General features: G+C 38.5%; 1 protein-coding gene across 5 annotated transcripts in view; it reads right to left on the reverse strand.

Moving 5' to 3' along the window:
• srgap3 (SLIT-ROBO Rho GTPase activating protein 3) overlaps positions 1 to 12615 on the reverse strand; it is a 99441-nt gene that overhangs the window by 65390 nt on the left and 21436 nt on the right. For 4 of the 5 annotated variants that reach the window (XM_041782752.1, XM_041782751.1, XM_041782750.1 and 1 more), the window contains exon 2: positions 7199 to 7394. In XM_041782752.1, the coding sequence (XP_041638686.1) occupies positions 7199 to 7394 (196 nt within the window). Of the gene's footprint in view, positions 1 to 7194; positions 7395 to 12615 lie in introns of those variants that run through there. The other variant, XM_041782753.1, reaches the window with a different exon arrangement.

A 12615-nucleotide genomic window follows, 5' to 3' on the forward strand; every position in this document is an offset into this window, starting at 1 on the left:
CTAGTTGCACTTTAGAAATTGCACTGAAATATCAAGAGTGCCTTGTATTTGGGTTTTATTCCAGTGTTAATGTTTTGGTTTACATCTCCGATTAAGCTGCTACATTTTAATAAGGATTGCTGTTTTGAATCTGTATGATTCATATGTTTTTGATCCTATTCAAGTTAAACTGTTTACACTACTTTAAAGTGGAGTTAGGATGTTTTTAATTCATTTTTAGTTCAGTTTTTTTGTTGTGACTAATAGAGTCAAGTTAACTTCTAAGTGGAATTATAATATTTAAAATTCATTTATTGAATTCATATGTTATTGTGACTATTGACTCTGTTACACCACCTCTAAGTGATTCTCAGGTTATTTGAGTTCACTTTTTTACTGCTCAGATCATTCAGCTGACCACTTTTAAGTGGATTTTGATTGAATACTAAACACTGCACTTAGTGAATATGTACATTTATTTTTGACAGATAATTAAAGTGAAACAGAGCTATTACACCATTCTGAGCAGAAATGTGATTTTATGTTCTTTACAACAATATTGGCTGTACTGTGTTAAATGGAATAAGTTTGAGATATCTAGTAGTAACAATTGAAACTCTAATCCAGGTTATGAGTATCGGATCGGGACTCGGTATCGGCAGATATTCAATATTTAAAAATCGGATTAGGATCGGAGCCCAAAAATGCTGATTGGGACAACCCTACTTTAAATATTGCTTAATTCTAATCAGTGTTAACTTCTTTTTTCTTAAAACCTGCTGACCTTCATTTAGTCAGTGTTTTAGTATTTTCTTCCTCTTTGGTTCTGTTCCCTTTTTATAGCAGCATTGAACTAATAGGCACTCATCTATGAGAAGCTGTCCTAATGCACCAGATTTCTTTCTGTGGATTGATGTGATCAGACCTGGTCCTGTTTCTTTGAAAATGTGCCAGAACTTCAAATCCCACAACTGACCAATCAGAGGAATGTATTGAACATAGCGGTGTAATTATATAATAAATCACACGTCTCCGTGGCTCTTTCAAGACAAATTTGCTGTTGAAATAAGCTACATCTCACTGAAATGTTCTTTAAAGAAACATGCTGAACATCCATTGATTTATTTTCAAAGCTGTACGCTGCTAACCATGAAATAAACTCAGACATGACTTTGGCATTAGTAAAGACAGCTTCAAAACTAAAATAACTCCCATACTCTACAAAGACCCTGCTCTTTAAACACACCAAATCTTTGTCCATCTCAGTGACTCCCCTGACCAATCGCTTGGCAAAGAGATTAACCCACACACACAACACATAGACACACACTCAAACCAATTTGGACAGCACTACAAGCCCTGTCTTATCTCTCTCAGACAGGTTATTCTCCGTATCAATATTGCATGAGTTGCCTTTCTAATGGGGCTGTGTAACGTCTGAAAATGTCTCTATGACAGACGATACACATCCACTCTAATTTGATGTGCTACATTATAAATCTCATTCATGATGTAGCTTGAAATGTCTGCGCCATAATTAAAATCAGGTTAGCTATTGTCTCTCAGGAACTGTGAGAGAAAAAGGAAGTGGTGCTCTATCTGGCAGAGAAACTGCAGAGTGGAGCAGCAGCGAGGTTACCCTTCAGTGTGGATCGACACTGTGGCAAACGAGGTAAAGTGGGAGAGCAGAATGATGCTTGGTGGTGCTGCTGCGGTGTAGCTGTAGCTGCAGTAGCTGTAAATCACACTGGCATTCAGCTTGCTAATGAATCTGCACAGGAAGAGTTCAGCCAGCAGACTGCAATCCAGCACATATGGAAGTCTGTCCCGGTCAAGATGACTCCATTATATAGGGCCTTTCTTAAAACATAAAAGAACAAATACCAAACTGCTTCTGAATTACTTTACACAGAAGAGTTCAAACACAGCCAGTGTTGTGTTCAAGGATGTTGGGAAATGAAAAAATGTCTTTCAAATTAATGCATCAGTTTAAATTATGTCAGTGTGAAATATACCAGTTACATAGTCTCAATCTCTCCTCCACTCACCAATGAAATAAGAAGGCATACACACAAACGCAAGCTCTACACACAACCTCAGTAATGAGTTCAGTTACGGTTATCCATCCATTATCTACGCCACTTATACTGCTCGGGGTCACAGGGGGCTGGAACCTATCCCAGCTGTCATTGGGCAAGAGGCAGGGGTTCATCCTGGACTGGTCAGTCAATCACAGGGCCGACATGTAGAGACAAACAACCAGGCACACTCACCCTATGGTTAGGTTAGATAGGAGCAGCCTGTTCCGTTAGTAATCTGCTCCTGTTGCTGTTTGCGAAGCTTTTAAAGTTCAAGAGCCACGTTCTTTCTCTACTGTATGTTATGATCATTGTCCTCTTCTTCATGAGACTCTGTCAAAACAGAATTCACCCCTAGATAAACCCTGATGCAGTTCCACAATACACTCTGACATCTTCCATGAATAGACCTTCAAAAAAGGGTTAGAATTGAGATTTTTCTCCTGTTTTATTTAAACGTATACACCTAAAACTGTGCATGACATAAATGCAACAGCAATAAGCGGTATCTTGAGATGCCAGATAACAGAGTGCGTTTTATCCTGCTATCTTAACTTTGCATAAACACAGAGAAGTGTCTCCTTTGGATTTGGCTGTGTAGCGGACCACACAGTCAGCATTGGTCAGCTGTCTGAAGATTTTGCTCATATAGTGTATTTCCTTTAACAAATTCATAGTGGTTAGCTTATGTCCAAGACACAAAAGACGTCTTAATTCAAAATGCTCTGTTGTTTCAATCTGTCTACATGGATTCGGCCATTATCACATCAGTAACATCAGACAACTGTTAGGTACAGTATGTGCACATGAAAAAGGTGCATTTAATTAGGTTTTCTGCCCTCATGTTATTCAGGCAGTTGAGGAACTAAACATGATGCAATAGCATTACTGTTATTAATGAAGTCAGCAAAAAAGTGCATTATATTACATACATTACCCCTAACACTGACCTCCTGCTCATACTACATGTACAGCCCATGTCCAAACTACCTCCATGGCATTCATAGTTTTTCCTTAACCCTTAGAGGTCCACTGACTATGTTGCCATTTTGTTAATATTCTTTGAACAAAAAAAAAACACTCAGAAAATGTATACCATGCTCATGTTTGGTATAATCTTTATTTTTCTGCACTAACTCAACTTTATAAAATGAAAACTACATTTTTTTAAGTTAAATTTACTGTATTAGATATAGGGCCTCCAAAAAGTACAGCACCCCACAAAAATGGATTTTTGAAATTTGTTATTTAAAACAATATATTGTCATTTTTAAAAAGAAATGACAATATGCTGAAATTATGAAAAGCCCCAGTGCCAGTCCTGTACAGCATGGTCAACTGTCCACTATGTGTAACAATAATTTTTATATCAAATTAAAATGATCCTATTTCCTGTTTTACTTGGCCTATTGACATCAAACAAAAACTAAGCATAAGTCACTAAGCGGTTAGAGTTAGGGCAAGGTAGTTGGGTAGGGCGTACCTAGGAGCCCACACTAAGTCCTGTGGTTAGGGTTATTACATAATGTGGCTTTACATGCTGTCATGTGACAAAAGTAGCATATGATGAAATCATGTCAGTGTGATCATGGACCACTAAGGGCTACTGAGTTTCCTGTAAAAGTCCATGAACATCCATCGCTGATTCTTTCTGTCAGTCCGCTGCCAAGTCTTTCTACTCAAACGTCAAGTAAGAAATTAGAGATTTTACGAGCTTTAGAGGTTGGGACTATGGTTGTTTGTGAATGAATCTGTTAGTGTGTGGTGTACCATTTTGTTTATATCATTGCTGTCCAAACACAACAGGAACAAACCTGTATTATCTTTCATACTAACTGCCATTATGTGTGAACTCATGCATTTCCAATATCTGTTCAGGTTGCAATCCACATCCTGGCACTATTTGGTGAATGTCTTCCCCTCCTCTTTCTCCCCTTATTTCCTCTCTCTCTTCATCCGTCCCGTCTAATAAAAGCAAAAAACAAGCAATTTAAAGATTGTAAAAAAAGATAGAAAAATAGAGAAAATGTTTTATAAAATACATGTGAAATTCTTTGTGTTAGAGGAAATTTTTCTTTGACACAGTTTTAGTATGCCTTAGTTTTAGTGTGTTTAACATCCTATACACATGTAAAGCATGACTAGCTTCCCCCACACACTTCCTCTGTGGTCTTCAGATTTTACACAGTTTTCAAGTAAATATCATTCAGAGTAATTACAATGCAGAGTTTGCATTCAAAAACACTGCACGCGGGGTATCAAACCTCATACTGTATGTGGACAGATATCTGAATATTGATTTTTTTTACATGTCTATTTGTGACCCATGTAAGATACATGTAAGGCTCATAAGTCAGCCTTAATCTTGGCAGTGTGAAGCCTTACATGATGAGAACATGTGTCTGAGGATTATTTTTCTAACACCTGTCCCTCTCTGTGTAGAGGATATCAGCTTTACAGTGAAAAGGTTAAGCCACTGTGTCCCAGCAGCAGAGTCATGTCTCCTATCAGCCAGACGCCAGAGCAGCACGCCTCCTCCAACACAGCTGGACTCAATTACCCAATCAAACATTCATCCAACACACACTGCTCCACTGCGTACAATATGCAAACACGTCAATGTGATCTTAGTCTGTCTAAGACTGACTACACACCAATGATTTTAAAACTTAACTGATTTAAAAACATAGCAGACCACAGACATAAGGCCATTTTCAACCCATTGTTAACACTTTAATCCTCCAATGGTTTCACTAGACCAGTGGTTCTCAACTGGTTGGACATTGGGACCTCCTTAGGAGAATTTGTGACCCTAGTTTAAAAAAAGTATTTAATAAAAATGTTGCATTGTGGACCTTGTATGGAACAAAACATGACTGAACAAAAATGCAGGACAAAACAAACAGGTTTAAAAAGTGCATTGTTACAAAAAGGTACAGATGCATACATTTTAACTTATTGCTGGAACAGTATGGACATTTTAGTCATTTCTCAAAGAATTAGCAAAATTAGTCTAAAATCTAGCATAAAGTCACCTAGTTTACACCAGGTTGGCATGTAAGCCACATTTCTTAAAAAGTTCTAAAACTGTTGCAAACAGGACTACATTATGTTTCAGTTAGAGTTTAAACTGTCCAGATAGTCAGAGGATAATATGAATGAATCAATCATGGTTACTGCGAATGAATTTAATGTATTTTCCTAAAGCTCAGTATTTTCATACTTGGCAGATAGATCAGAGAATAAATACCACTTCTGTTTGCTTTGTTAATATAAACAGCCAAGCAACACTATCATCATCTTTCACACCAGGGAGAATGTCATAGCATACAACAAATTTTAAACTAGATTTAAAATATGAAAATGTCAGTAATGCAGTCCTACAGTTTCCATGTGTGAGAATCAGAGTCTTGTTTGGACTACATACATGTAAGAGTAGATTTAATGTGTGAGATGTGAAGTCAGATCACAGCTGGGTTTACGCTCTCCTGCTCGCCTGAGGTCTTGGATTTTGGGAGCGGCAGCACTTCATTTTATGCTCTGCGTGAGTCATGTACCAATGTGTTCCTGGTGGTTTCTGAGCAGACGATCCCACTTTTTTTATCACCAGGCTGTCTCTGAGCATTTGAGCTGGAAATCTTAGTGGGTCAGGGTTACAGCAGGTGAGCTAGATTCTAGGTGAGGATATCAGTGTATTTATGTGCACATTTTATATCTTAGTCTGTTTTATTGATTTATATACATTCTTATTCTATTTTATGTTGTCTGCTATCTTTAAATGTTATCTTATTCTCTTTACAATAACTACATTATCTCTGTGTTTATTATTAACCTTACCTCCTATGTTTACTCAGTATGAATTTGTGATAGCATTTCCCTGTTTCATCAAAGTCCTTTATTTATGACGTATTTCTCTGTGGATGGTGGGAGAATGGGGTCATATTGTTTTCTTGATTTTCTGTTTATATGAAGCCCTATGTGCTACATTAGTGGTGTGTAAAACATGCTACAAAAATAAGGCTGACTGTTTTATTAATCAAAGTGTGATTTACAACATTTCCCTAAGACAGCATGGAAACTTCAAAGTCACCCAAAATTACTCGTTCTCAAAGGAACCCCCCGCCCCACTCAAAAATGTATGGCTGTACTGTCCACTAGGGCTTCACTACATCATAGACCTGGCACATCCATGACCCACTGGAAACAGCTTCCTGACCCACTTTTGGGTCCTTACCCACCTGTTGAGGACTAGTCCAAATCACAATCTACTGATGTTTATTCTTGCATTATTGTCTAAATCTACTACTTTTTTTGGATTTTAATTCAGTTCAGCCGCTGTAGCTCTCATTTTAACACATCTGTCTGGGGTCTGCCATATTTCTATGAAATAGATTCCGTTTTAAACATGATAAAGCGTATTGCTTCACTAAAAGTGAAGTACTAAATTACAGCCCCTCCAGTGCCATTAAAGTGTCCACTCCTCTGCAGTCTCTAGTCTCTTTAATGAACCCTATCTTCATCACCAGAGCTGAACCAGCTGACCTTTGGAGACGTCATAAAGATCCTGACTGTAATCATAGACACTCCCTCACAGTGCATAAACATAATGGAGTATTTTGTTACATACTTCTGCTTTATGATCATAAACAGTGATGCACTGTGATTAGTAGCAGGGCGGGGTATTATGGTTGGGTTATAAATAGGGAATTGTTTAGAGGAGAAGAAGGTCACTGTGCATAAGGGCCATGAATGTAAAACAAAAATATGGAATAAGAAAAAACTAAACAAAGGTGACCATAGGTAAACACAATTAAAATGACTTGGTGCCAGTTTTAGAGTTGGCCAAAATAATGATCAATGAAGTGAGGAAAACTTCATTTTTTATGCCTTGGATTAAGTTTCTCAGGCTAAATTAGACTCTGACAGGTAGGTGACAAAACTGCAGATCCAACTCGTGGTTGCCAAACAACTCAGCACATTTTTAACCCTGATGTAACAGTTAGGGAACCGGTCTCTTTTAAAGTGGAGATGTTAGTAATATTGGTGGCATTTATTTAGGAAGCTTGCACACTACCTACTGTACATTCACCATTTTTAGGATCAAACTGAAACATTTCTAACATGCAGAGAGGGTCACTCACTTGAACTGCTGGTGCTCCCTGGAGCTGCGGATCTTGGAGGAGAACCTCTCGGCCAGTTTCTCTAAGCTGCGTGAGTACTCCAGCTCGATCTCTGCTTTGCGGCGGAAGAACTCCTGCAGGTCCTGCAGCAGCTGGATGCGAGACTCAGACTGCTGCTCCAAGCATTTGAACTGCTCCACCAGCTGGTTACGGATCTCTAACCATCAAAAAAGCACACAAAAATGGCCATGAGCCAACTGTTTGTACTGCCGCCACAGAAACACAGCACATACCCCCTTTAAGAACAACTTTTTGTGCAAATATCAAGCTGCATATTGTTATGAATTGTTTTATTTTGTGCTGTAAAGGAACATTTACCTTCAAAACATGTTTTACAATCTTTTATATATTCTTGGATATTTTTTGTCACACCAGAAGCTACACAGAGCTTCTATCTGAGAGTCACTACAATCACACTAAGCCACAAAGACAACCAGAGTATTAATGAGAAGCTAAAGCTCTATTCCACTTGGAGTGAGTGGTTGGATTTTTCTTCAGAGGAACCCGATGCTGCCAGACAGACTGAACATCCTTCATGCCAGCAGAAGAGAAACCCATGAGGGAAACCTGAGTCCTCTTTGTAGTGCTGTCATCAGCAGCAGAGATGCTCTACTCAGGAACACAGAGAAACTGAGAGAGCGATAAAGGACTGTTCTGAAGAATAAAACCAAAAACCTTCCCAAGAGGAAAGAAACTGTTTTAACTAAACAGAGTTATTCATTAGACATCAAAGTGTCATCTTTATTGAAGATATTTTATTGTAAGATAAAAACACAAGACTCCCTTCTGTGTGATTTCCAAGTCAACTCTAGCATAAGTATTAAAAGACAAGTATTTAAGATGGCAACATTACCAGCAATAGTTCTGTTACACTGATTCGTGCACACTTAAGGACTCTTTAAACCTGTTTCTCATATAAAACAAAACGGTTTTCTTTGGTGTCCATATATTGTTTGACTCCAGACTCCAAGCAACAAATACAGTCTGTATCATATTAGATAACTCTTTATGTACCTGACAGTGAGCTTATCATCTCAATTTCCCAGCTGTATTCCACCTTCAACATATTTTTGTATCAATTTTTTAATGTGACACTCTTTCACAAATTTTGCTTTTAACAGTTTCTTCAGTTTATCTTCTTCTCTGGTTTAAATTCTAAGAATAGGTCATATTTACCTCACGCGCTGAATGAAAAGTACATTTTGTTTCAAGCAGATCATTTGAGAAGGTTGATTAAGACAATTTAATGTTACGTAGATATGACTCATTTATCTGTAGGTGAGAGGAATTTGATCCCACATGAGTCAGTATGACATGCTTCTCTGTTCGGCAGTCATATGGGCGAGTCTGGGTTTGGCGCGTGCTGGGAGAACATTACCTGCCTGATTGCATGGTGACGACTGTGAAGTTTGGTGGAGGAGGGATAATGGTATGGGGCTGTTTTTTCAGTGTTTCACACATCCATCTGGAAAACTACTCATAGACAGCGTTTGGGAACGGGCAGAGCCTTTGAAAAAAAACTCAGAGTGTGATTGGATGAATGTTCTGTCTGTCACATCTTTACAGGCCAATCAGAGCAACAAAACACTTGACGTCGTCACCGCTACCAAGGTGCGCGTGTGCAGTTACCAAGGGATAATTTCCATATGACTGCATAATGCGAACCATGGCAACTGTAGACATGTCAGTACATGACTTTTGTTCTTTTTGAGAATAAAACAACTCACTGCTGTTCTTTGTTCTTCTTTTCACAAAGAAATGTCATCAAGCTCTGATAAAACTGGCGCTTTAACAGCATCCACGCTAATATCTTCCGCCATAGCGGCACTGGCCTCTTGTTGCAGCTTGCTAACATCACAACTCTGCTGCGCCCAAAAGTACTGTCCCTCGACCCTGATTGGTCCTGTCACTTTCTAACTGGGCCTAAACGGTTCAGACAGGAGCTTTGCAAGATGGATTCGCCAGTGAGAAACAAGGAAACAGGCGCATCCATCTGCTTTGCAAGGTTAAGAAAACTGTGCACTGGCAGTATTTGTCTGTTTTTACTATATGAAACTTATCAGTTCATGCAGGACATGGAGGCCATACACCCAGCCAATACCACATTCATATTTTTCATTTCTGTTATTTTATGATACATACATATCATTTTTTCCAGTCTCCATTCTCAGTTGACCTTTGACAATACACCAAATAAATGTTTATATTTTTCTTTACATCTGAGAAATGTAATTTCTGCATGTGTCTCCCTCTTTACAACTCTTGTCTGCAAATAACAAGTATAACTGCTTTCTTTTCCACTGTACAGGACTTATTAGTAAAGCCTGTCAGCCTTTTCCAAGCTTCAGTATGCAATTTGAGACCTGAAAACCCTTTTACAACCATAACATGAGACTCAAATATCTACCTTTTAATTATCAGATTTTGTGAAGACTGTCACCCATTAATCCAACACCAGTTAAACTGTAACACTGGCTGTATACACCCGACAAAACAAATGATAGAAAGGTGACATCAGTAAAAATTTCTGACTGTTTTGTTACTTATGAGACTTAAAGTAATAATTTTATCAAATATTTTATCAAAATTTAAAAGTGATTTTAATTTAAAAATAAATTCAATGGATTTTAGTTCATGTAAATTATCTCTCACGGCCCACCTGCAGTACCTCTGGGCCGGTACTTCTGAAAGCAATGCTCTACACAATTTAACTTCAACTTTTTAAAATCTTTTTTTTCTAAAAGGTACAGAAATTCAGAAAAAAATATGTAATGTCACTGCATGTTGTAACATCCTTAAATTAAAACATGAGTCGTTGTAAGCTATAACCCTAAAGAACTGATTTTAACCTATCAGAGCCCTGGCAGCACGGTGACAGTGTGTCAGTCAGATGAACCGGCTAAACCACAGCCGTCACACAGGCTGTGTTTCCATGCTGTTCAGGGTGTAATTTGTTCAGCCGAGCCCTCCTCATGGATATATGCGGCCTCTCACTGCAGGAGGGAGTTTGCTATTTGAACTGAAACAGTGTTGTTGTGCGGGCCGGGCGAGCCCTTTCTCTCCCTGTTATGTTGCGCCCGCCTGGCCTCAGCCTGGAACGGCGTGCTTCTCTCCGTGGTTAACCACCATCCCTGCCCCTCTTTCTTTATCCCCTGCCCTCCCACAAGCCTCTCAAAGCTTAGGGAGTGATACCACCCTGTCAGGAATGTCTTTCCATCCCAGACATGTAGCTATGCTCCTGATTTGTTCTTTTTTCTTTAAAAAACAAAAAAAAAAAAGTTAAGCTGAGAGAAATGCCCCAGGAAACTGTGCCACCGATCTGCATGAGTGACAGGAAGGACTTCAGAAAACAGTCTTACAAAAAAAGGGAACTCTGAAAGAACCAGCTGCAGCTATGCAACTGACAGATGAGCTTGGAAAAATAGGTCACGCACACACCAGAAGTGTGCCCTTCCCTCAAAGAAACCATGAAGCAATTGGAGAATTACTCTCTAAGTATTCCCAGCTCTGTGAGTGGCTTCACTGGCTGAGGTTTAGTCAGAGCGAACGACCCCTCTGTGGTTCTTTTTAACCAGAGAGGAGGAGGAAAAGGAGGAGGGGTCCCAGTAAAAAGAAAGATGTTTCAAAGGATGGTTTATCTTTTTGAACTGATACAAAGTAAAGAAATAAAGCAAATGGTGAACATTTTTATGAAGATTAAAGACTTTCAAGAATGATTATTGGTTCTAAACACCATGAGATAAGGTGCTAAAGCTTGCTATAATATTCTAAGTCTGATAACAGAGACATTTCTCTGTTCAGTTTAATACATAACTGTGATATAAAGTCTCTAAATCCAAATAGAGCCTTCAGCTTGTGCTTTACATTCATTTTGTCCATTTTTCTGCATATCTGGAGGCTACAGCTACAGAATAAACACAGATTGAAGCAGGTTATGTACTGCCTCATAAATTAGCATATGACAGTGATTTTGTCTAAGAGCAGGCAATGATGGCCACCCAACTCCATCAAACACAATACAATGATGACTTCAAGACTTTAGATTTTTTATAAACCCCAACGCCCCATGGTAAACAATATCCAAACATTTAAGCCAATTGTAGGATTATGCATGATTATATAAAACATCATCATTATCATTAAGAGGCATAAAAGTGGCAGCAACAAGTCTTTTCTTAGCAGCAAAAAAAAAAAAGACTTATTTCTGAGGAAAAAGCCAAAACACAGCTTTAACTTCTCTCAAGTTGCTCAATATGAGCCTTGAAAGTCAGACGATCATCAGTCAAAACCCCTAAGGTATCTATAAGACGACAGATTGAATCACATCCCCTGAGACGTGGTAATGGTAGGCATGTTCAGTGGCTTTTTCTTTTGAGTTTGAAAACATCATAAGTTTGGTTTGTCAGGATTAAAAACCAATTCAAATTCACACACTGTCCTGTACAGCAGTGGTTCTCAACTGGCAGGTCAGGACCCAAAAGTGGGTCACAAAGTTCGTTCCAGGGGTGTAGCACCACATTATGTAATAACGCTGCATTATGTAATAATGTAATACATTTTCAATTCATTATGTAATAATGCCACATTTTGTAAGCCACTAAGCGATTACGGTTAGGGCAAGGTAGTAGGGTATACCCTGGAGCCCACCTTAAGTCCAAGGGTTAAGGTTAGGTGTTTAGTCTAGAGCCCTGAAGGGGGATTAGGTTTAGGCATAAGTCACTAAGCGGTTAGAGTTAGGGCAAGGTAGTTGGGTAGGGCGTACCTTGGAGCCCACACTAAGTCCTATGGTTAGGGTTATTACATAATGTGGCGCTACTAGGGGGTTGTGGATATGTGCCAGGAAGAAATATGAGGAAACACTCTTTATACAGTAAATTCAAACACATATTTCATAACCACTTATTACATAACCATTCTGTTTGATAGATAATTGTCAAACCAATGGACCCACTGTTCTGATGGACCAACACAACACAGTCTGTCTTTCAAAACGATGATCCACAGTATCAAAGGCCTTCGATAAATCAATAGCAACAACCTTTTGGACATGGATGCAGAGATGTTTCTTGTCAAAAAATTTCCAATTTCCCATCTGATTAAATGCAATTTGCATTTAACAGTCTTAAGTCATGTAAACAAATTCTATAAAACAACTTTAAACCATTTTAATTTAAAATAAAAAAGGATTTTTGTTTTTATAACGAAAAGGGATTTTAAGCATCCAGTGTTACCCTTATCAGCATTATCATCATTTTTGTAGCCCCTACTCTTTCATTTCTAACTCATTTTTGAAGGTGGGAACCTCTAAAATCAAAACTCTGCTTTAAAGTGAGCTTGTAAAACCTTTCATTGTGTTGCTTGATAAACTGAGCTGCTAT

Source organism: Cheilinus undulatus, linkage group 3 (assembly GCF_018320785.1).
Source record: "Cheilinus undulatus linkage group 3, ASM1832078v1, whole genome shotgun sequence".
In the NCBI taxonomy this organism is placed as follows: domain Eukaryota; kingdom Metazoa; phylum Chordata; class Actinopteri; order Labriformes; family Labridae; genus Cheilinus; species Cheilinus undulatus.